This window comes from Phycodurus eques, chromosome 10 (genome assembly GCF_024500275.1).
Source record: "Phycodurus eques isolate BA_2022a chromosome 10, UOR_Pequ_1.1, whole genome shotgun sequence".
Classification (NCBI taxonomy): domain Eukaryota; kingdom Metazoa; phylum Chordata; class Actinopteri; order Syngnathiformes; family Syngnathidae; genus Phycodurus; species Phycodurus eques.
The window spans coordinates 14,140,237-14,166,689 of record NC_084534.1 but is presented as its reverse complement, the minus strand read 5'-3'; the positions used below and the strand labels follow the sequence as shown (position 1 = coordinate 14,166,689).

At 41.9% G+C, this 26,453-nt stretch overlaps 1 protein-coding gene across 3 annotated transcripts in view; it reads right to left on the bottom strand.

Annotated features, from left to right (window-relative positions):
• rassf5 (Ras association domain family member 5) overlaps positions 1-26,209 on the bottom strand; it is a 37,746-nt gene extending 11,537 nt beyond the window's left edge. Inside the window, exons 1-2 of one of the 3 annotated variants that reach the window (XM_061688146.1) lie at positions 25,274-26,209; positions 5,401-5,522 (exon numbers count right to left, since the gene is read on the bottom strand). In XM_061688146.1, the coding sequence (XP_061544130.1) occupies positions 5,401-5,522; positions 25,274-26,006 (855 nt within the window). In that variant the 5' untranslated portion in view covers positions 26,007-26,209. Of the gene's footprint in view, positions 1-1,667; positions 2,332-5,400; positions 5,523-25,273 lie in introns of those variants that run through there. The other 2 variants (XM_061688148.1, XM_061688147.1) reach the window with 2 other exon arrangements.
• Positions 26,210-26,453: the final 244 nt, after the last annotated feature.

The following is a 26,453-nucleotide window of genomic DNA, read 5'->3' as shown; positions in this document are numbered from 1 at the left end:
GCACAAGAGAGCACACCCTCTTATAATTGGGATGTGGCTGTCTTCACATTGAATAAACCAATCACGTTGAAACTCATTTTGAATTGGAGTCACCACACACCTGCCAACATGTGAAGTCCCTCAAGTCTGATTAACCCCAAATAAGGTTCAGTTGTTCTAGTAGGCTTTTTCTGACATTGTTTAGCCTTCAAGCAGAAGCCTGAAGGTTTTGCGCTAACACTGAGTGCTACTTCAAACTTCATAATTCCCTCCACCTTGTCTAACCTACCTAAAATTATCTTAAAATATTAGTTTAGCGAAGAAAACCAGCTCCAAATATGATGTTGCCACCACCGCGCTTCACTTTAGGGCAGGGTGTTATTTTGATGATGAGCAGTGTTCAACTGCCAACTACCGATTGGAATTACGGCAAAAAGTTCAACCTTGGTTTCGTCTGACCATAACAAAATCAACCAAACGTGGGAAAATATGATTGGTATGACTGGAAAAGCAAAAAAAAAAAAAAAAAAAAGCCTATCCCAGCTAACTCTAGGCGAGAGGCAGGGTACACCCTGAACTGGTCGCCAGCCAATCGCAGGGCACAGACAAACAACCATTTGCACTCACATTCACAGCTAGAGGAAATTTAGTCTTTAATCAACCTAGTATGCATGTTTTTGGGATGTGGGAGGAAACTGGAGCACCTGGAGAAAACCCACGCAGGCACAGGGAGAACATGCAAACTCCACACAGGCGAGGCTGGATATGAACCCGTGTACTCAGAACTGTGAGGCAGTTGTGCTAACCAGTCGCTCACCGTGCCGCCTATTATTATTTATTATATACAATTAAATTAGCATTAACATTTTCATATCCAACCGTATGTTTTTCTACATAATTTGCTGTCGGCCAAAAGTGTTGTAAAGCATGTGCGTTTACCTTAAAGTATCTCAACTCGGCTGGCATAGCTCCTACCCTAAAGGTTTATGTCAGACTGGCAAACTTGTATCGGTGTCGTGGTATCAGAGTACAAAAGTACAATACACTTTATAAGTTGGTGATGAGGTGAGGGAGACATGTTATTGCTCTTGAAAGAGCAATAACATGCACAGTATTGCCACAAGCAAATGTCACGTTTATGGGTGTACATGCTGATTTAAAAAAAAAAAAAAAAAAGAAAAACAGTTGCCATGGTAACGACAAAAAAAATGACTTGCTACAGTTAAGCAGTGGCCAACACATGCGCACACACACGCGCACACACACACACACACACACACCAACAGTCAAGTGCTAGCGTATCGGCTTTTTTTCTACGGAAACGTCTCCCACGCACTGAGGTTGACATTAACGCTGTTAAAAATACATGTCATGGCCTTCACACCTCAAACATGCCACAATGTTAGATCCATGTGTGCCTCACATATGATAGATGCGGTGGTATATGAGGCACCAAGGTTGATGGACAAGGCTGAAGTGATCAATATTGCTAAATGATGTATGACTTCCCATGCATACATGCAGCAAGAGGCTGCCTACAGTGTCCTAACCACTTCCTCCTCAAACTTCTGCTTTCCTTGCCTTCAAGTTTTTTCACCCAAATAGTAATAATAAAAAAAAAAAAAAAAAAACACCAGCGACTCATTTGCTTCGGCACCACCACCACCACCACCACAAAAGTTCTGTACCTTAACAGAATGCTTGGGTTTACGGATGAACGACGTCTTGGCCGTGAAGAAAGTGAAGTCTTCGCTCTCATCGTCCAGGCTGCAGTACCCGCTGCTCATGCTGTTACTGCTGGTCAAGGAGGGGGTCGGCTCCGTGTTGACAGTCATGGAGAGGTCCGGCAGAGTTCGACAAAGTCCCGCCTCAGCCTAACTAGACTCCCTTAGAGTGTTTTAAGTCCCACCTGTAACAGCGATTGTAGGGGGAGACCAGGAAATCTGACAACCAACATAGATGTACCACTTCCTCCCCGAGTGTTTGTTGCTCTGGCACCATATATAAACCTGCACATGCATACGCGTCTAACCTCTCAGAATGAGATTACCTGGCCCTGGTGTCCTGGAGTCACTTTACAGCTGGGTGTCAAGTTAAACCACCTGACAGGTACTTGCTACACTCGCAAACTAACAGTCACCAATGTGTGCACGCGATACCACATCCTGTTGTCTTCTTGCAAAGTATCTCAGTGATGCTGATGTTAATATGAAGGGAGAGCGTATCCAGCTCGGAGAGCGGCACATCTACAATGTGCAGCAACGAAGCATTGGGCGGAGCCACCGCCTCCATGTACGTTCACCTCTTCGATGTCTCTCTTTGCCAATGCAAAACAAGAGACTGATGCCTCCCTCTCCTCCTCTTTCTCTGCACCCGCTTTCTTCGCTCACTCTCTTGTGCAGCCTTGCTCGACCATCTGTGGTTATCAGCGCACCCTCCCCCTTCCCCCTCTCTGTCTTGTTCTCTCTGCAGTGCAACACCACTTCCTCTAACTGAGAGCAAGCGAGGGAAATGTCGATGAGTGATCTGTTTTACATACTGTGCCTACCACAACTGAACTCCAGTGACAGTAAGACACGTATACAGCGAGACCATGTGGAAAGATGACTGTCATGCATCTAGCATCGAGCTGCTGCATGTAAAAGTCTACAACAGAAACCAATGGGAATGCAAAGAGCACATGCAGTATACCGCTGTTCTATGACCGGGACTCATGAGTGATTCCCGACAGGAACCAGTAAAACAGGATTGTCCAATACATGGTTCATCTGACAGTCAATTTCTAACCGTTCTAAGTGTTTAAAGGTTCTCTGCTTTTAAAAATGTGCTTCTGAAAAGAATCGTTGAGGGCCAGTAATTTTGAAGCAGAGATCATTTTTGTCTGTCACACAGTTGAGAGCATGTTCTCCCTGTGCTTGCGTGGGTTTCTCCAGGTACTCCGGCTTCCTCCCACAATCCAAAAATATGCATGTTATTTTCATTGAATACTTAATACTACTTAATTTTACCCATAAATGTGAGTGTGAATGGTGGTTTGACTGCATGTGCCTTGCAATTCACTGCCAGTCAGTCCAGGGTGTACCCCGCCTCTCGCACAAAGTCAGCTGGGATAGGCTCCAGCTCACTCTAACAAGGACAAATGTATAGAAAATAAATGCGTGGATATTATAATGAGATTATACAACTTTAAGGAATATTTATTGTTTGTTAGCTGTAAATTGGTACTAGGCTAGTAGTACTAGCTGTTCCACATCCAGCCAGTACTACCGTTTAAATCACAGAGCCGGAAAAAGAAAGGAAAACACAAACAAAAGGAGCATATAATGTTTAAAATTAATATGAGAAATTATATTTTTGTACCGCAAAATGTGAAGCCTCTGCTATGTCAGACGTCCCTGCTTTATTCTAACACATCAAACCTGGAATGTCATTTCAGCTCACTATATGTTCATATTGACAAACATGAGCAAATATAGCAAGCATAAAATAAACTAATTATATAGTATAATAATATATATATATTATTTACTATATAATAATATATAGTAAATGGTTACTCAGCATGGAGATTAAATATACACACACACACACACACACACACACACATATATATATATATACACACACACACACACATATATATATATATATGTGTGTATATATATAGACACACACACACACACACACACACATATACGTGTATATATATATATATATATATATATATATATACACATATATATACATACACACACACACACACACACACACACACACACACACACAAACACGCACACGCACACATATATATATTTCGTCAGCCACCAATTGTGTGCGTTCTCCCACTTAAAATGATGAGAGAGGCCTATAATTTTCATCATGGGTGTACCTCAACTATGAGAGACAAAATGAGAGGGGGAAAAGAAAAAAAATCAAAACAAAACAACACAAAAAAATAAATTTCCAGAAAATCACATTGATTTTTAAAGAATTTATTAGCAAATTATGGTGGAAAATAAGTATTTGGTCAATAACAAAAGTTAATCTCAATACTTTGTTATATACCTTTTGTTGGCAATGACAGAGGTCACAAGGTTTTCACATACTGTAGCTGGTATTCTGGCCCATTCCTCCATGCAGATCTCCTCTAGAGCAGTGATGTTTGGGCAACACAGAGTCCAAAGATTTTCTCTGGGGTTGCGATCTGGAGACTGGCGAGGACACTCCAGGACCTTGAAATGCTTCTTATAAAGCCACTCCTTTGTTGTCCGGGCGATGTGTTTGGGATCATTGTCATGCTGAAAGACCCAGCCACGTTTCATCTTCAATGCCCTTGCTAATGGAAAGAGGTTTTCACTCAAAATCTCATGATACATGGCCCCATTCATTCTTTCCTTTACACGGTTCAGTTGTCCTGGTCCCTTTGCAGAAAAACAGCCCCAAAGCATGATGTTTCCACCCCCTTGCTTCACAGTAGGTATGGTGTTCTTTGGATGCAACTCAGCATTACACACAGTATATCCCATACACAAGCACACAAAGCGTAACCCTACACATGATCATGCAAATAATTTCCCAACAGTAATGGCCCCAAAGAGGATCGTTTTCTGCTGACATACACATAATTGAGGGAGGCCTAAAACTAACACACACATTGAGCCATAAAGGAGAGCAAACGGTAGCGAGAGAGTGAAGAAGACTGCAGGGAAATAAATTGCCTTCTCTCTTCCTTCTCCGCAGTACCAGTGAGCTGTATTCACCTCGGTAAATCCAATCATTAAGCAGTGGTTCCACTCATACAACTATAAATTCCATAATTGTTATGACATTTGGTAAAAAAAATAGCCATCACTTTGTCACTTCCTCCCTTAAACATTTTTTAGGTCAGTGTGATAATAGGAGTGGGTTTGTTCACGCTCTCTGGAAGTGGAGTACTACCTGGCTTGCTACCAGGGTTCTAATTTTGTTTCATCTGCCCACTGGCTGCTGACATTATGCTGCAGGTCCGTGCATTTGAGTGACTCGCGCTTGTGTGTGTAAGTAAACCGTGTGTGTGTGTTGAACCACAACTGTGTGGGTGACTGCAGCTGGGATGCCAAAAGCACTATGCATGCTTAGCACACAACAGATAAAAGTACCTGGAGAAGTGACTTATATAACTATACCAGATAACTCCTGATCTGCAAATTATGACAGTAATGGAGGTCTGATTCACATTTAGAAGTGCTTCCATTTATTGGTGAGGAGGGGTCATGAAAGAAGAGCGGGTTACGTAAAAGTGTGGGCTTGGAGAGATGCTGAGGTACTGTGCAATTAACTGACACACACGCACATGAACACAGGTTGCCAGTGGCTCTAAAATGGCACAAGTAACTCTATTCTACATGCAATGGATATGTACTTTATATTCAAAATGCTTACTTTGTGTTCTGCTGTGGAGCAGTGGCTTCTTGGAAAATGAGTTTCTTCAGGCACATTGTCCCTCTGGTTGCAGTCCAGCTGGACCTGTCTCTCACACTCCAGATGGCAGGTGTACGTGCAGTCTGATGAATGCAAAAAGACAAAAGTCATGACATGATATTATGCTATTGGTCTAACACCGTTTTGGAAAATATCTTAAAATCACCTTACAAGCCGTGACAGATGCTATGCCATGACAAAGTTAATTTGGTTCTCGTTCCTCCAGAGACATGAGACAGTTCTTTTTTGATGCTGTTGTTGTTTGCGTTTTCTGTTTTAGTCCATGGCTGATATTGAGAGTTTTGAGACAGTGAAACAAAAATCAGCAGTAATATTTTTTTTACCTGAAATGGGCTCTTTAAAAATGTGTTTACGTATTTAAACACCATAAGATCCATAATTTAAGTGGGAATGTTAGGAAGAGAATAACGTAGCATATTTTAAACTCAAATTTTAAACGAATGTTCTGAAGATGTTTTTAATGATCTGTATACATTCAACAGTACGGTCACCAACAACCACAAAATAATAATAGCACACAATTGAAGCTTAAATGTGGGAAAATGTTGGGTTGAGTGTAATTTAGCCTTCATAAAATCCATATTGAAGTCAATCGGAGCGTAACTGTGTTCAACTGAAAATGTAAACATCATTTTTTCCCAAGGGAGGCTCATTGTCCTACAGCTGGAAAACTCTGCATAAATACAAAACTCCTTTAAAATAGGGACAACAGCTCTCTCTAGTGGTAAAATACAAACTCTCAACTAAATTTATGACAATTGCAAGAGAATATAAAAAACATATCTGGGTAAACACATTATACCACTGATAACAATTTAGTGTTAATAGATCTATATAAAAGCACTGTAATATTACATGTTTTAACTTTGTTTGTTTTTCTGCAGAGAACAAATGCTACTGAGTAAATAAACCTGGTGCTTCAAACTGACCACATTGTGCAAAGACACGCAAAAGTATGGTAATGTATACCACACAATTGAGTACACTAGAATACTGACAGTCTGCTTATATACACAAGGTACCAAAATAGTAGCACTGGCATGGTTAACTATCTTATACTGAGAGGCTAGAAATGAACATATTTACATTCTGCTCCTAAAACGTCCCCAAAATAAATTTGTCGTGGCCAGAGGCTTTGTATAAACTCTTAGTCTCACATCTCTCGACTTTGCCTGTGGTAACACAGTCCATGCAAAAGAAAAAAGGAGATTTTAAAAGCTGGGAGGCAAAGATAGGACTGCAGCTTGGAGGTGGCACTGATTCATAATCTTTTTATTTTTCACACAGGAGACTCACTAAATAAACTGCAGGCTAGAGATGCAGTTATGGGTCATTTAAAAAACGTTTCTTCGAACAACTTTCATGATACAACAGTGTACAGTTCTGGCACAGATAGACAGAAAATACAGAAAAAGACAGAGAGACAGACAGAAAGAGTACTGCGTAAGCACTGTAACCATGGCAACAAGCTTCTTTGTGATCATAATGTAGGGTGATATCTCAAATAGAGGCCATCCCTCTGACAGAAGCTGTGGTACAATAAGTTGACAACTAAGAGATACTGTAAATAAAGGACTTTAGATACAGTAACATAAAAACTCCCTCAAATAGATCCATCCATCCATTTTCCACATCACTAGGGTCACGGGTGTGCTGGAGCCTATCTCAGCTGATTCTGGACGAGAGGCAGGGTACACCCTGAACCGGTCCCCAGCCAATCGCAGGGCACATATAAACAAACAACCATTCTCACTCACATTCAGACCTACGGGCAATTTAGAGTCTTCAGTTAACCTACCATGCATGTTTTTGGAATGTGGGAGGAAACCGTAGTACCCGGAGAAAACCCACACAGGCACGGGGAGAACATGCAAACTCCACACAGGCCAGGCCGGATTTGAACCCGGATCCTCAGAACGTTGAGGCAGATGTGCTAACCAGTCTTTCCACCGTGCCGCCCCTCAAATAGATGCCTCCCTTTTTCCATCAGGAAAAATGAGTAGCAAATATACATGTATATACATATCTTTTATGTATTATATGTATCCATCCATCCATCCCTTTTCTGTACCGCTTATCCATACTAAAAAACTATTAATGTTTAGATTACAGATTTAGGACGGTTTTGCGTCGCTGAATTAAAAAAATGACATGCATTTCAGGTATTTATGCCAAGTTGTTCATTTATTAAGTTGTTAAAAGTTTATTAATCAAATGTTACGAACCTTGCTAACTGTAAATTGAATGTTAAGTCATCATTGTTCAAAATTCAGTGCATGAACCTCTATTTATTTGATCCTCTGAAGTGGAAATACCTGTACATGTAAACAAAAACGTGGCCATAGTTCAAAAAGTTGACCTGATTGAACAAAACCAATGTGATATTTGGATTCAGCACATCAAATTTTAGCCAAAAAATCTTATACAATAAATTTGTTCTTGAACCGGGGTTATTAATAAATAAATCAACTGACTTAATATGCATTTATCGCAATTCATCCATCCACCCATCCATTTGCTGTGCTGCTTGTCCTCACTAGGGTCGCGGCTGTGCAGGGCATATACAGTATAGACATTCGCACTCACATTGTCACCTACGGACAATTTAGAGTCTTCAATTATAATCTATTATGTATGTTTTTGGAATGTGGGAGGAAACCGAAGTACCTGGTAAAAAAAAACCCTCAGAACTGTGAGGCGGATGGGCTAACCAGTCGTCCAGTGCCGCCTACAGTATCTCAGTTCATTGACAATTCAAATGGACAATTAACTGCTAATCCCATTTGAACTCTGTTGCTGACCACAACAGCACCACCAAAAGTACGTAGACGGTCTCTAATATGCGCGACCATGTTTATGTTTGCTGCGTTTCTCCATAATTCTCCCGTTTTACTAGACATACTTTAAATATAATATACCGGTAACACTGTTTCACACATTGAAAAAAGATGTGATGAATACAATTTCCATTTTTCATTTTCTAAAACAAATGGTCTGTTTCCGAATTATACGACCTTTTGGGCGTCGTACTGTAATGTGTGACTAGAGAAGGTTTCACAGAGTACACACAGTTCAGGAGCCTTGCGTGAAGAGTTGGTATGTGTGACAGAGGATGCAAGTGATGGAGAACAGGGAGTGATGGCTCAGGGATGCAGCGTCTTGCTGACAGCAGGGAAGTGTCAGGGGAAAGGCGAGCGCTCAGATAAGCGATTGTGCTGTGCTCACCTCTGTTTGGAGGTCACTGCAGAAAGACAGCAGAGAAAGGAAACACGAAGAGGAAAGGAAGCCAGAAACTCCTTTCCTGCCTCCATTTAGTGACTTTCATTTAGCGTGAGCTCATTTGAAAAATAACACAGCTCATCATCCCTCAGGAGGTATACTTTTGGAACCACGCAGATAAAAAGCAGTAACTTTCCTTCAAACTAGATGGAACATGTTAAACCATATCCTGGCATCCTTGTACAGGGGGTCCTCAGATTATGGCGGATTTCTGTTCCTACTACAGCGACGTAACCCAAATTTGTAAATCAGAACATGTCGTAGTCTATCACATTCTTAAAAGTTATAATTACAGTAAATATCCATCCATCCATTTTCTTGTTCGCTTATCCTCATCAGGGTCATGGGTGAGCTGGAGCCTATCCCAGGTGAGGTTGGGCGAGAGGCAGGTTACACGAACTGTTCGCCTTCCAATCGCAGGGAAAATATAGACAAATAAGCATTCACACTCACACCTATGGACAATTTAACCTAACATGGATTTTTTGGGGGAATGTGGGAGAAAATCTGAGTACCTGGAGAGAATAAACGCCGAGATTCAAACCCTGAACCTCGGACTGTGAGGCAGATCAGTTGCCCGCCTTTCTGCCAAAATCTAAAACAATAACAATAAATACAGCGGTAATTGAGTGTGCTTTCTTTTTAACTTTTTATGCTTTAAACCGAGGACCCCCCCTGTATTCACCCCACTCCCTGCGGCCCCACATGGCAAACACCAACTAAATCACAGTCAGAAATCGCTGCAGTAGCATTCAACCCTAGACGTGACGGTTATTGTTGGCTGGCTCAGCTACAACCTTGGGAGGAGTGTTTGACTGTCTTACTGTTGAGTGAAGTGTGAGGAAAACACCAGAAACAATCGGAGAGGTGGAAATTTTCCTTTGTGACATGCCCACACAGTGGGATGATAATGCATCAAACAACCACACCATTCCCACACCGATAAAATAAAGCCACAGAAGTTGAGGATATGCATTACACTAAACAATAACAATACTTAAAGAGTGCAGATATATTTGAGCGTTAACAGCTTTACTCTTCATCCCTTAATTGCTAAAAGGTTTCCGAAAACACTTAGACATTTTCTTTAGCATCCAAGGGAACATTGCAGTAAGATACTACAAAATAACAACAACACTGACATGAAATTAAATGAAGACATAGCCAAGCTAAATGGGACCAACGTTATGTTAAATCTAAATTTGGTTTGTCACATCAATTCGTGCATTCTGATTCTGCATAGCCAAAGAAATCAGACAAGAAAACAATTCTCTCAAATTTCCAGCCTTTAAAAAAAATAGGGACTTTTGTTATGTTGGTCAGTAGGTGAATTACCACAAACATAGAGTCGTGCTTAAATATATTGGCACCAGTACCAATATTTTTGGCATGACTGTATTGTCTGTAGTCCTAATGCTATGTTCTGTCAATGAATATAGCCATTATAAAAAAAAAATAGATGTTAATATCCAATAAGCAAACTGAAAAATCCACAACAATGACAGAATAAAAGACAACGTGAAGATAATAATAACAGATACAAGTTTCAGTGGCTACGAGACCTGTAGCATTGTAGTGGATGCAGTTTAAATGGATCCACTTTGTTGCTTGCATACAAAGTATTTCTGGCTTTGTGAATGTTATTAGACCCACATGTCTGTAAAGGTCAGTGAGGAGTGTTGACAATTTAGTTTGTTCCTAGTGTGACATCGTTGACAATGTGTTGTTGGTATTTAAGGCGTAGTGTGAGAACTCTGAGGGGTTTCTGGGCAAAGTTTTGTTGTGACACAAACATTGAAACCTGACATTAAGATGAGAAAAGACCGGTTTCTGCTCAACTACTGGGGTCAAGTTTCAGTTTCGTGTCCACTTTTTTTCCTCCACCGACTCTTCATGGTGTTATTGATTGTTTCAGTATGGATCGCCAAGTTTCCCTTGCAATCGTGTTGACATGATTGAACTCCCGTTGCTTTTATTAGAGCAGAAGCTTCAAGGTATACAACTTGAAACTCAGATAACTGTTTTACAAATCCAATAACTGTCAGTTTTTATTTGCCTTGTTTTTATCACGGCAACATGTTTGTCTTTTGCTTTCTGATTGTATCAATTTGATAGTGAATGTGTAGGATATATGGATGGGTTATGAAGACCGTTTAGGTGAACTGCAAAGTTGTGTATTGCTATAGTACACTGACCTCAGCTGAGGCTCTTCCATAGCAAGAGATGCAGCCAACCACTACCGTCGCCATCATTATCGCCACACTTAAACATGGCCCTCATCCCATCCTTCCAGTCAGACCACGTCTAAACTGACACTGCCTCCAGACAGAGAGAAGTGAGGATGTTGATTGACAATGAAAGAAAAACAACAATGAGATGAGGGTGTTTTAGAACCATAATGTTACCTGCAGAATATAATGAGATCCCAAACAAGAGCTGTACTAACAGACACAGTGATAATGTGATGTAGTTACTCTATAAAACTGCATCAGAGAAGTGAAATAATAAAAACACCTCACAATACAGTAAATTAACAAAATGTGACCTGACCACATTGCAAATGGTTACCAAAGCCCTCCTGGTGCATACTTGTCCCCCCGCACCCTTGTCCTATACAACTTAACGTTTTTCTTTTTTAATTGATGGTTCTACCGGTTCGGATCTATGAACCAAAAAACATTCAACATTACACAGGTGTCAAATTCTTTACAAAATAATAATACAATATTGCAATATTTATTATATATGTGGCATTTTAAAACTATTTGAGCACAATTGATTTAAGAATGAAGTGTCAAAGTGATATGATTCATGGGAGAGTTCCTGGCAATGATGAGAGAGCTGCAGAATTCTACAAAATAAAAATATGGAATGCTTCGTGTGGAAGACCATATAGAAGAGAATTTCCATAATCGACTCCGGATGTAACAAGGAGTGAACGAGACTTGTGGGTGATGTGAAGGGAAGGATGTAGGGGACTCCAGTTATATGGAAGTACGTAGACATAGTTGTGAGACGTAAAACACAACGCGTTATTGAGGATGACAGCCAGAGGGTGGATTTTGCACTACTTTATCGAGAAGCATTGCACTTTTATCATTAGAAAGTTGTGGGAGAACAAGGATTTGATTTACAGTAAACAAATGAGAGCTGGAAGTTGTTGAAAAGGTGGAGGTGCGACATAGTTGGGCGTCATCCAAGTAACAAGGAAAGACGATTTACAGATTTGGAAATTGCAAAGAATATTGACAAGGGGAAGAGAGTAGATTATGAACAAATGAGAATGCAACCTTGAGGAACACGAGTAGAAATCCAGTTTTGCACCAAAATTTGGATACTGCCTTGATTCATGTGACATCCATTAGCTTTGTATTAGTATTTTTTACGGAATCCTATCCTCCTATTTACTGTTTGACTGTCAAAAGGACTACTGGAGGAGACGTCATTAAAACAACAAAGCTAGACTTTTGCCTAAAATAATAATAATAATTATTATTATTCAATATTATAGTACTATGAAACTCTCTGAACTTAATCCACTGTTAGTTTTCAGTTCTTTGCTTAGGGATTCAGATCACCGAACAATGCACGTGTTTTAAATGTTAAATTGTTTGTTGTTCATCATCATTGCGCCTCAAATACTGTTTTAATCGATACTGTCACTCCTTGTTACTGTTTTTATGTCATGTGCTGCTGACCTCTTGGCCAGTTCACCCATGTGAAAGTGAGCCCGATCTCAATGTAAAACCAATTGAGATCGGGTTTGATAAAGGTGCATTTGAATTTATAATACACTCACTGTGTGTGTGCGTGTGTGGGTGGGTGAACTGCTCTCAGCTTGTCTCTATGGAGAACTGCTAAGTGGAACTTTTCTAGACATATCTCTGGTATCACAAACTCTCCGCTCTCATAGTTCTTTGGAAGCCTGAAGAGTCAGAATGTTTTCCCATCGGCAAAATCTTCCGTAATGTGAGATGGGTGTTTAAGAAGCAGGGACGGAAAGACTGGGGATAACTGGTGTTTTTTTAAATTATTTTTATTTTTTTAAAGTAGGTGTGGGGCAGAGACGGGAGGGAAAAGATGATTAGCCTGGTTCTTGGGGTCATGGAGGATGTCTGTATGGCACCAGATAGTGACATGACATGGGGTCGCAAAGTTGTTTCACCATATCTGGTTAAGGAGGGAGGGGTAAATCCAAGGTTAGGCAACTCTAAATCAGGAGCGATGCTATTAACACGGTCACTAATGAACCCAAAAGGGGTCTTAGGGAGGAATTAAGAGCAGCTTTTAGCCGTCTGATCCCATCATCCTATCATAGCTCATTTGGAAGACCTATCCATATTCTCGGCACAGATAATGCATATACATCCTTCACTATATCACAAGTAGGGTACGGCATCGAGAATCAAGAACTGATTGGAACCGGGACTAACGTTCCGGTTCTCCTGGAACCGTTCAAATTAAAAAGATTTGGTTCCCAGTTTCCATGCCTAGTTATCCAGCCGCGAAGAGGAAGTGGCGAAAAGCAACGAAGAAGCGGCGTAAACCAACGAAGAAGAATGGGCACGATGACGTGCTTGTGAACAAAAGTGTGTCTTAACTTTGTTAAAATGAATGACCAGTCGCCTCAGTGCAACACTTGGAATAAGATTATATTGTGCAAAGGAGGCTTTCACGATGTGTAGCGTCTGACGCGCTCCGAGCCTCAGCCGACACCGCGCGGAGCTTCAGTGAAGTCAACTCTCAGTCAACTGGTGAGTGAAACAATAAAATACGACATTGAGAGAGCTAACAAGGTAAACGGTTGCTTGCACTTCAAACCAACGTAAGCTCCGATGACAGAAAAAAAAAAAAAAAAGCTTAACATTGGGCTAAAACTTCACCGTAGCAACTTTACATTACAATGAATTGGGACAAAATTCACATAAATGTTGTATCACAAACATTAACCTTGTGTCTCATCGGTGGGGAGGGAAAGGAATCAGCGTTTCATAGTATTTGGTTCCATCAGTTTAAAAAATCACCAGTGCTATGTGAAGTTATTTTTCATGCCAAAACCCTTCAAAATAAAAGGCTACAAGCTTAAAACAGGAAATAAAGTTAAAACTTGCACATATAAACCATTTGTCGTGATGAAACAGTCCCAAATAACCATTTTAACAATGCTATATTTAACTTTTAGCTGAAACTAATGAATATTATGTCAATTAGGCTAGTTCCACACACATTGCCTTTTAGTTCATAGGTTTGATATTGATACTGGTTATAAAGAACCTCGAGTCAAATGTTCATTTTAGTCTATGCTGCGGGCTGCTAAGAAAATGTATGTTTATAATTTGGACACCTTTTATTTCAACCATGAACACTTTTTTGACCCAGCCCCCTAAAAGTATCGGAATCAAGAATAGTTTGTAACCGGAATCGAAATAAGGAACCGGAATCGCTCAAATTTAAACGATGCCCAACCCTAATCACAAGGAATTCAACTGATGTACTTACACATTGTTGCTTGATGTCTTAATAAGCACTCAGCGACATTTTACCAACCGTGAGGTAACAAACTGTCTGCGTGTATGTGAGATCATATATTTCACTGACGCTTTTCAGCTCCATGACTGCATCATCTTCCTCCCTGTCAATCCCACCATATGTCTGGCAACAGATGCAGACTTCACCAAACAAACAATGGGAGCATTCAATAGTATCTGTTTGGGAAGGGATTTTTGCTGCCTGAGCTGTAAATGTATGCAGCTGAAGGCTCAAAGTGGTGCTATCATGGGGGCAGCAATCACACCATTACCTTTGTTTTTAATTTCACGGTGTAACTTCAGACAATAATGAAAGGCTTTCGTGATGAGTAAGTTAATCGAGACTGTAGTGCATTGTGTTGCTTGTTAAATGGGGACAATGAAGCTTGTGGATGTTATACTAATGATGTATTTGACCAATAATGATAAATTTTATGAAAAATGTCACTTAAAGTCAACACTGTTGCCAAAACATGATCCATCTTCACATGGAGCTTCAAAAATGACTGAAAAAGATGTAGAACAACTACGTTTATGTGCACCAACTGAATGTTTTCCTGGTGCTTATGCAAAACCATCTTTTAAATTCACATTGTTGAGGTATATGTGGGTTTAAAAACTCAATGTATGCAAGTAGTGCGGAAAAGTAATTTACTTTAAAGTTAAGACACGTATTAGTTAACAGCGCAAACAGAAAAACCCCACTCCCGTCTAGTTTTGTTGTATTGGTTGTGAAGCACTCACCCACACTCAACACTTGAAATGTTCCAATGTTGTCTTCCTCTTTCAGACCTCCTTTCAAATTTCTGTGTTTTAATCCTCTGAATATTGCCTAAACAGCAAAGTCTTCATCCGTTGTCAGTCAAAAAAAGCAAATGCCTCCTAACAGTACAAAACCCTGGGGGCACCAGTGGAAGTAACGCTCTCTAAAAAATGAACTTCTAACCTCACCTTTCAACCTTTCAGTCTCTGACTCAAATACCATAGAAAAATAACAATGGAATATTTGCACTTTAACTGTAGGATGCGAAACCAATGTTTCTCCCACTCAGTTCAGTTCAGCCACAATATAGTTTGGATCGTTAAACCCTCCTCTGGCCTGTTTCCACTACAGGGTGTGTAGGTGGGCTAGTGATAGCTATAGCGTGACATCAGACAGTTTAACCCACTGACAATTTCAACAAAAGGCAACACAATCCAATTCATTTCAATTATTTATCAGCCAATCAACAGACTGCATTGTGTCCAGCTCCACCCTTCAGACTGCAATACCACTGGGATTCGTACCCCAACAGTTGGCTGCCAAAAAGTGAGTTATTTTGGTACCCTTTTACAACTTTCGACAAAGTAAACTATACGGTTGAGGCTAAGGATAACTTCAGGTGCAGGTTTAAAGGTTAATGTTTTAGTTAATGCTAAGTGATCTTATCCCTCCAAGTTAAATCAGAGATCAAACTCAGATCCATTTGCAATTCGTGGAGATAAAAACTGTTTTAATTCCTCTCAGCTCTCCAAGGGGTAGACACAATCCTTTCAACCAGCTATCTGTGTTACAGATGTTAAGTCTATGGGGAAAAGTCATGTAGGCCATTACAGCATGCGGCGACATCATCCTTATAATTACACAGTTTGGCAACTATGTCACGTTAGCTTCAAAGCCCGCCGCTCTGCCTTTAACCATGTTTTATTATAGCTCCGTCAACCTTTTTTTTCTTTATTCCCCAGACCAATTTATTAAACTCTGTTCATATGATGGTGACTGAGCCATCGACATTGCATCCCAGCAGACAATTCTGCCAAGTCATAATGTCTAACCACTAAAGTCCCCAACATCAATCATAGCAGTTTAGAGAATTTCCCTAAAGTAGGACCAAACAAGAATGTGTATGCGTGTGACAGGAGGTAATTATAGGATAGCAAAGAAGGAGGGACGGAGGATTGACTGGGTTTCCTTACTGGGAGCGCCATCTAAAAATATCCATTATCTTTCTGCGGTAGCCTGTGCTATTGATCTCCTTTCTAAAGCCTTTTGTGGATGCAATGTGACATCACTTAGGTAAGTCCTGTTGGTTTTGAGATGTTATCGGGTTTGCACAGGAGGGGTGGGGCTTCACTCAAAAACATGGAAGTGTGCTGCAACTTTTTAATTTATGTATTTACTTTTTTTATTTCAGCTGTCAGTCTCCTGCTGTGGAAGGCAATCAATAAAACTGCAGCAGCCAGCAATTTTATTTACTCTGGTCACAGTTTGTGCTAGAGTTACACGACGCATTCATCAATCTGCTGTCCCAAGCTACATTAGTTGAGCTGGATTTGGAAACATGGGAAAAGATCGATGCCATACAAGCATCCAGCTACAAATATGAAATTCAATCGTTCAATTGGATTTTCCAGACATATTCAGCATGCTTTCTCTTTCTATGTTGATTGTAGATCAGTCTTCTTTCATTTGTTCTGTTTACGGCACAATTCTGCTGATTCCAGCACATCTGTACTCTTTGTGCAGGCTGTTCAAACATGATGGTGCACAGAATGTGAACAGAGAGAGACAGAACAGTAGCAATGTTTACAGTCCACAGATAGACCTATACACACACACAATATCCCAATGTTTTGGCCCACAGCCTGCCTTTGAGCCACACAAACAAAAAGTGTCCACTCATCACTTCTCCCCACTTTTGGGAACAAAATACTGATCAGTCCTTTTATCACAACCACACTGAGCGCTGTTAATGCACAACTTTAACTCTTGGTTTTCTGCTGGTTCTGCCATACCTGAGGTGGGGAGCAGAGACCCGTTGGAGGCTGATCTCCGAAGGATCCTGAGGCCATCACTCCAGGATCGAGACTTGGGCAATCTCTTCAAAAATCGTCCCAGCCGGCGTGACACCTGCCCGAAGCAGGCGCTGCTGCCCTCCCCCTCCGAGTCCCCCCTCACCTCCTCCAGATGAAGAGACACCTGACCAAGGAATGTTCTGCCCACCGTGACACCTCCTACATTCCTGGACTTGCCCTCCACCCCTGTCTCCCTGCCCCCTCCATCTTGCCCAGGTGTTATCTGTGCCATGGGTGGAGCATGGTGGCACCATCTGGAGGGCATTGTCCCGTAACCCTCGCTAGCCCTTCTCTGCTGCCCCCGCCTGCCTCTGTCCCCCAGAGGGCTGCCCCAAGGCCAGCCCACCCATGGCCCCCCCCTGCCATCCCAGCGCAGCCACTCTGCCACTGGTGCCACGCTTCGAATAAAGAGCCCCTTCTGCGCTTGCTCTGCCACCCCTCCGCCGGTACTCCTTACCCCTCTAATACCCTGTTGGCCTCTCACTTTGCTCGGGCGTCCGAATCCCGAGGTGCTACATTTCCCTCCATAGTCTGACTCCTGTGATAGCAATGCTTCTCTCACCCTCTCCCGGTCTGTACTGCAGCACCCACATGCTGCAGTGCTGTGCGGCTGGCTTAAAGAGACAGAGACCCCACATGCGATATCAGCGTCATTGTACCAGCTCCCGCCTTCCAGCAGGAGCTTTCACCTTCTTGCTTCCTGCTTCTTTTACTTGAATATGTATCATGAATGACACGCATCTCCTCTTTACAATGAAATCCAGTTTCACACGTCCAATTGTCACATAAGATGAATCATCACAAGTGTACATCTGGCTGCTTTTCAAGGTGTCTCTTGTTTTTAGCAAGCAAGCTCTACTAGGTAATAGAACAAGTGTTCCCTCTGCAACATCCATTTATAACACCATCTATTATCTATCCTTATTAGGGGCACAGGTGAGGTGGAGCCTATCCCAGCTGACCTTGGGTGAGAGGTAGGGTACAACCTGGTCTGTCGACAGCCAATTGCAGGGCAAATATAGACAAACACCCATCCACACTCATATTCACACCTACAGGTAAGGGCAATTTGGATCACTCACATGCACATTTTTGGAGTTTGTGAGGAAACCCACACAAGCATTGTTAGAACATGAAAACCAGCTTGAACCCTTAACCTCAGAACTTTGAGGCAGCTGTGCTAACCACTAACCCATCTTGCTACCCCTCTGCAACATAATCTTACTGTACAATGAAACCTCATCTAAGTGGAATGTCTGAGATTGTACACTTCTGAATACGACCAAGATTTTGGGGGAAAATTGCCTTATAATTTCGGTTAAACTTGTATGTATATGACAGTGAAGATGTTACTTAAAAGAATTACAGTAAGGTTTAGAGCAGTGGTTTCCATCCTTTATTGGGGCAAGGTACATATTTTACACAACAAAAATCTCATGGCACACGTACCAAACAAAAATGTCACAAAATATACTGAAATAATGTCTTTATTTACAACCCCAATTCCGAAGAAGTTGGACGAGCCTCGATATTGATCAGTTAATAATTATTTCAATGTATCTTGAAGGGTAAGAATTCAGTCTTACACTGTCGATCGAAAAAAAACACTTCAGCATCTGAGTCAAAGCAGAGGGACAGATTCGGGACCCTTAAAACAGACAGCCTTCATTGATGCTTCCACACACCAAGTAGCTGATGATAGAAACTGTTAATTTGACTTTGATTACATCGAAGGAAAATTATTCTCTCTTTCAATTGAAAATGATGAGCTTGGCTGACTTTGGCCTCCGAATTTACAAGGAGCCACCGTCATGCATACTGTCAGACAAGACAACAGTGACCTTTTATACAGTTTTACAACGGACGTTGTGTTAAACAAATAAAAACAGAATACAATGATTTGCAACTCATGTTCAACCTATATTTAATTGAATACACTACAAAGACAAGATATTTAATGTTCAAACTGATGAACTTGATTGTTTTTAGCAAATAATCATTCACTTAGAATTTTATGGCTGCAACACGTTCCAAAAAAGATGGGACAGGGTCATGTTTACCACTGTGTTACATCACCTTTTCTTTTAACAACATTCAATAAACGTTTGGGAACTGAGGACACTAATTGTTGAAGCTTTGTAGGTGGAATTCTTTCCCATTCTTGCTTGATGTACAGCTTCAGCTGTTCAACAGCCCTGGGTCTCTGTTGTCGTATTTTACGCTTCATAATGTGCCACGCATTTTCAATGGGAGACAGGTCTGGACTGCAGGCAGGCCAGTCTAGTACCCACACTCTTTTACTACGAAGCCACGCTGTTGTAACACGTGCAGAATATGGTTTGGCATTGTCTTGCTGAAATAAGCAGGGGCGTCCATGAAAAAGACATTGCTTGGATGGCAGCGTATGTTTCTCCAAAACCTGTATGTACCTTCACATATGTGTAAGTTACCCACACCATTGGCACTAACACAGCCCTATACCATCACAGATGCTGGCTTTTGAACTTTGCGTCCATAACAGTCAGGATGGCTCTTTTCCTCTTTGGCCCGCAGGACACGACGTCCACAATTTCCCAAAACAATTTGAAATGTGGACTCGTCGGACCACAGAACACTTTTCCACTTTGCATCAGTACATCTTAGATGAGCTCGGGCCCAGAGAAGCTGGCGGCGTTTCTGGGTGTTGTTGAAAAATGGCCTTTGCTTTGCATAGTAGAGTTTCAAGTTGCGCTTGCGGATGTAGTATTATGGACCGTAGATGATGAGATCCCTAAATTCCTTGTAATTGTACATTGAGGAACATTGTCCTTAAACTGTTCGACTATTTTCTCACGCACTTGTTAACAAAGAGGTGAACCTCGCCCCATCTTTGCTGACTGAGCAATTCAGGGAAGCTCCTTTTATAGCCAATCATGGCACCCACCTGTTCCCAATTCGCCTGTTCACCTGTTGTATGTTCCAAACAGGTGTTTGATGAGCATTCCTCAACTGTCTCAGTCTTTTTTGCCACCTGTCCCAGCTTTTTTGGAACGTGTTGCAGCCATAAAATTCTAAGTTAATGATTATTTGCTCAAAACAACAAAGTTCATCAGTTTGAACATTAAATATCTTGTCTCTGCAGTGTATTCAATTAAATATAGGTTCAACATGATTTGCAAATCATTGTATTCTGTTTTTATTTATGTTTAGCACAATTTCCCAACATTGGAATTGGGGTTGTATTCACAAATTTACTTACTGGGCCGGTTTAGTTAAACATAAAGCTGATAAACTTTCAGGAATTGAAGAAAGACACACATGGATATCTTAAATAATACCTTTGACATAAGTGAAATAATTGTATTTTCCCACAGTGGTTGGGAATCACAGCTTTAGAGGTTCCACAGTATGTTGATTTCACCTGTAGGATAAGGTAGGATTTTCTGACGAGTGTCTTTGCCTTGTCCTTCCACAGTTCCACTATTCGACCACCAAGGGCAATCTAAATATAGAATGCCTGAATGTCTTCCCAGTTGTGCAGAGCATGGTGGGACCAAGGTTTTTCTGCTTAGAACATATCCCTCATGCCTAAACTCAATTTGTCATTACCTCTCCCCTTCTACTGTTTAATATTGGTGAAAAAGAACTGACAGTGAACACATGATGTCTAATGAAGTCAGTCAGAAGGACGATGGTGTTTCTTCAACATTCTGTATTTTCCTTCCTACCGAAAACTCGTCAGCTCAGGCGGAATGTTTTTCTAGGACATTCATCACAGACCTGGCAGAGTTGCATCGGGACAAGAAGTTAGCGAGCCATTGAACACAAGCTCCTTTTGCGGGGTTTCTTCCACTGTGAATGGAGCATTGTGGAGATCCAATGTGGAACAGATGAGAGGCTTGATCGAGACAAGGCCTATACTGTGTAGGCCAGGAGGGACCAAGAAAGAGATGGACTGAAAAATGAAGAAAAAAATGAATGAACCTCAACCTTAGTTTAGGTGTTCCATAAAGAATATACTGTCAGATGTGTACACCATTTACCACATGTAGGGCTAATTTATGGACTCCATGGGAATTGTTAGCACATTTTCCTTGACTTTTTCCTACAGGTGCAATCAAATGTCAATGCTTTTAAAAAAGACAACAGTGGAAGGTGAATACCACGGGTACTTGGAGGGAAACAATTTGCCTCTACAGATTTCAAACAACCCTCATGCATCACATCACCCAAAATATCAGCAAATTTCCAGCCTCACTTCAGTCCGTCAAAGCCAAGGTTATGTGATTTAAAGAAAATGTAAATTCAAACCACTAAGATTCCTGTGTCACCACACTTAATGGTATTTACCATCAAATTTAGGGTTAGGTTTTGTATTCTCATATTTTTACGAAGTCACTGATGGTGTAGTGGTACACTCGCCTGACTTTGGTGCAGGCAGCGTGGGTTCAGTTCCCACTCAGCGACGGTGTGAATATGAGTGCGAATGGTTGTCCATGTCTATATGTCCCCCGCGACTGACTGGCGACCAGTTCAGGGTGTAGTCCGCCTTTCGCCCGAAGTCAGCTGGGATAGGCTCCAGCGTCCCCCGACCCTAACCAGGATAAGCGGTGTTGAAAATGGATGGATATTTTTACGACAAGTAGGTGTTGAACTGATTAGGCAACTCGTCAACGTTTAAAACTTGAAGTAGACGAATCGCTGATCAAGTCTTTTTGGCATCTCGTCTTCCAATTGGCCAATTTAGAGTCTGCTGCAGTCGCCAGATTATAACGCTCCATGAAGCATCAAAATGTTCGGCCAACAAAGTGACACAGTCTAGACACATCTGTGTGGGTCAGAGAATATGAAATTAAACTGCTGGTGGGTGAGAAAAGCAGTAAACTTTTCTAGCACAGGCTATTCCGACCGTAGCTACTTTCAAAAGAGTCATACAAGCGGTACCTCAGGATCAAGCGTGACTATGCAAAATGATGCTCCATCTTTGTCGCCAAAATATGTTATATGTTATGTCCAATAATGCGTGTGCAACAACTGTGTAATAATGAGAACTTATTCAAACCACAACACGCAGCAACATCACATCACTTTTGTCGCTTTACGACACGCCGTCGTAAAACAATTCGGCCGTACTCTGATAAAAGTGCGTACAAAATATTTTACCAAAAATGAGATCGGTAGCACAATCACTTGCAAAATATGCAAGTCCATCCTCAAATACACAATACCAACACAAGTGAAATAGAAACAGTGAAATCATTTTTGGGAGCCTGGCTACAATGTCCCGTTCTACAACATTTTCTATTGCTTTTCTGTTCTAATTGTTTCAAAAACTGAGGTTGAAGGTTCCACTGTCTCAGCCATTGTATCTCTACAGGTACAATGATGGGGTGTTTTTGTGTGAGAGAAGTAATCAGACAAGGATTAAACACTTTATGATACTAGATACTATTTGATTGCACCGTCCACACCATATTATGAGATCTGGTGAATGAAAACCAACATTTACAGGCCACAATTCACTTTTCCTTTTAACAATCAGTTCAAGGGGATGTGATGTGCTCACCAGGACATTCATCTTAGGGGCCAATGGGTTCTATGTAAGAACTAAAAGGCTCAGGGACGGTAGTGAAATTGGATACGTTTTTGTTTAAGAAGAGAATGGATAATTAAATCGCTGCAGGGTTGGATTTATCTCTATAAAAACATTCTGGGAAAACGTTTATGTACGGACTGTGTTCTCAATAAAGTGCATATGATGTGATCAACATACAGTATAAGTAGTACTGGTATTGTATACGATCACCTAATTAACTTACTGGTGCTAAATGCTGCCACAACAGCACGGCTGCCCTCAAAGCCTTAATTAAATACAAATGTGACATCTGATTTATCTGCCATGCCTGTAATCCCAGTCTCTCCATCCATCAGACATAATCCCAGGCAGGAGACACATAGCAGGGATTATACTGGCTGCCAATCCCCCTCCCTCCCCGCCTGTTCAGATACAGTATAAAGTCATGTTAAAAACAAGCTATTGACTGCTGTGTGTGAGAGAAGAGATACAACATGGACAAATGAATGAGTTAAAAAGACAACCACATGAAGGATACGACAAAGATTTATCATGCACATGCAAGAACTCCCAAATCTATCCCTGTTATTTAATGGGTGTAGTTGAAAGTGGATCATGTGTGCATGCAGGGGCAGTCTCTATTTTGGTTCTTTCAAACCACAAAAATACCCAGAAATGCCGACATTTATGTTGCCCCATATGGTTGCACATCAACCTTTGATGTTTAGTAAGAAAACTGTGCAGAGTGGACCGTTTATTCTTAGGGTCAGCAGCTGGTATTTAAAATATAACACCCAAAAAATACTAGCGAACTTTTTGTGTTCCAAAGAAACTCATGACCAACAGTAATCTCTGCTCTCGCTTCACTGGGCGGCCTCTCGTTGATAGAACATTAAATCAGACAGCCCTGCAGTGCTGCGAACCCTCTCGCTCGGCTTTGCTCGCCTTCTACATTGTATCACTTTCTGAATTGCATCTCGCACAACGTTTTCTCATCATAGTCTTTATCTCCTCGTCTACAACAAACGATTCGTCTTCCCTACAAAAATCTGTAACGCTGCTTCCTCAGACATACTTAAAAAACATAAAATAAAAAAACTCAAGCAACATCTGTTTACCAAAGCATACAATCAGTAACATGAACACACACGCAAATACATTTTAATCCCCCTTGAGTTGAGTGAATGTGACCCAATTGGCTTGACCGAGGCAGTACAGGTGTTCGTGATGTCAGCAGAATGTCAGCAGTAAACACGTGACTCCCACCAGAAGACTTAATGCACCAGACTGGAAATAAATATGTCCAATTTAAATTGTTTTGTCTGGAATGCAAAAGACAACACATCACTCATGATGACAAAACAAAATCATTTATTTTCTCTCTCTCTCTCTCTTCAAACAAGCGCCATAAATCCCCATGCGAGAACAAGGAGGCAAAGCTGGAAGGACAAGATAATGAGCTTTCCATGGGTAAATGCTGGCAACATCTGTGGAGTAAAATGTCAGCCACCAAAACAACAACTGACTACTTGTATTCCCTTGATGAAATTGGAGGCTATCCCTGCACATACTGGAATACACACACATTGAATATCAATTACCGGTACAACATTTGAGAAAATTTCAAATGCATGAATTGAGGTCTCTGAGTTGTCAGATCGTGAATAGGGTGCAATGTGTTGCAACACACACAGTCATGCATCCAGTCATCAATTTGCTGTACCCCTTGAAGCAATGGTGACACAGACAGACAAATAACCATTAACACCGATGGACGATTTAGTCTCCCATTAACATAAAATTAATGTTTTTGGAATGTGTGATGAAGCCCAAAAAAAAACTCCACACAGAAACAAGCCAAGCTTCAAACCCAGAACCTCAGAACTGAGAGGTAGATGTGCTAAGCATTAGTGCCACCTTTGGCCGACTAGTATATGAAAAGCAATTGGAGCATTTATTAGTTATCCTTAATATCCATATTGAGGTTCATGTGCTAGTATACTCTGTTACCTGGTAAAACAATTCAGTCAACGAGTAGAACAACGGGCGCACTAGTCCAGTGACTGTCTCGTTTTTCCATAACTAGAATATGGAAAGTGGTTTGACCATGTACTACGATGCTCCTTGTCCTAAAACAGTAAGACAATTCAGTGCACTAGTAGAACAAACTGGGCACGCAAGCACAGCCACTGTGTCCTAATAGAAACCGTTTTTCCACTACTAGTGCCACTTTTGGTCTACCATATGGAAAGCTGTTTTGAGTATTTAATCGACATCCTTGATATCCCGCATAAGGTCTGTGTACTAGTGCACTCTTTGTCCTGAGTAGCAGTACAAATCAACACACTAGTATAATAAATGCGAGCTCTAGTAGAGTGGCTGCACCCCCCCTAACTACTATACGAAAAGCCGTTTGAACATTTAGTCGATATCCTTGATCTCCATTTTCAGGTCAATGTACGAGAAAGCTCTTTGTCCTCACTAATAGGTCAAGTTTGACATACTAGCAGGACAATGACATCTTACTAGTGAGGCAAAACTTTGCACTCGTTGACAGCCGCATGCTTCTCACTTATTGACGCACATATCCCGGGAGAACATTTGTACTTGTACTCACTTTGACACTCGAGGGCCTGCGCGGTGATCTGGCGGCTGCAAGCGTCACACCAGTCCTGCGTAAGCGCCTTGGCTTCGAAGCGGTGTCCCGCACCCTTGTCAGCCGCCAGCCGGGGTTCCGACCCCCGCGGGAAGATGGCCCAGGCCTCTCTGCGGGGAGGCTCGGTGCGGGCCAGCCTCACCACTCCGGTCCTGCCTTGCGTCACACGCTCCAGAGGGAGACCCCCGTTCTCCACACGGGCGCACACCGAGCTCTGGTGTCCGACGTCTTTGTTGTAAAAGTCCCTTCCGCTGTGCAGAAGCCGCTGCCGGTGGCGGGCGGCGGCATCAGCGAGCGACGTGCTGTTCGTGACATGGACGGGGGAACTCGGGAGCGCAGCCTCCGCGTTGCCGTCAGCGACCGCGAACACAGTGTGAGCGTCTCTCCTGCCCGGGCAGCACCAGTCGGAGCGTTCGCCGCCCCCCTGCTGCCTGGCCGGGTCCGGGCTACGTGGCGACGCCGGGGCAGACGAGGACGCTTCATCCGCTGGCCCTGCAGCCAAATGGCACGTCCCGACATGGTTCGGAGCGGTGACGGAACCGCATCTTCTCAACATAATTTTCTCCCAGGAAGACTTCCTCGGCAGGGTGATTTTCTTCCTGCCGGCGGCGGCCGGTTTAAAGACCCGGAGCAAGGGTTCCGAGTCGAGCCTGTGCTGGGCCGGGTGTTGGCCCACCACACTCACAGAAGCCATCGCGCTCTCCACTCAGTGTGCTGCTCGAACGTGTCTGCTGCGAGCGTTGTGCTCCCTCCGTGCCTTGAATGTCAACACCACTCGCGCCTGACACCAGCGCGTCGCCGTGACGTCACCAGCATGAGACTTCCAAACCTACGGGCGCGCTCCCTTCAAAGCGACGTGAACGCGCTGGATCTTCAACTCAAAGTGGAACAGAAAACACTGAAGTTTATCAGTACTGTTTAGAAAAAAATACAGTGGCGACAAAATGGCGGTTTCTCTTTGTTCTGATACCTCTTTATAGATCAAGGAACTGTTTGGTAACCAGTGACGTTTTAATTAGCTGTTAAACAACAACATGCACCATGTAACAATATTTTTTTCTTCTTAGTATTAATAAGAGGGAAAATATGTTTTGGACAAATAAGCTGTTTGTCCATTGTGCCAAGTTATAAAGTGTAGTTT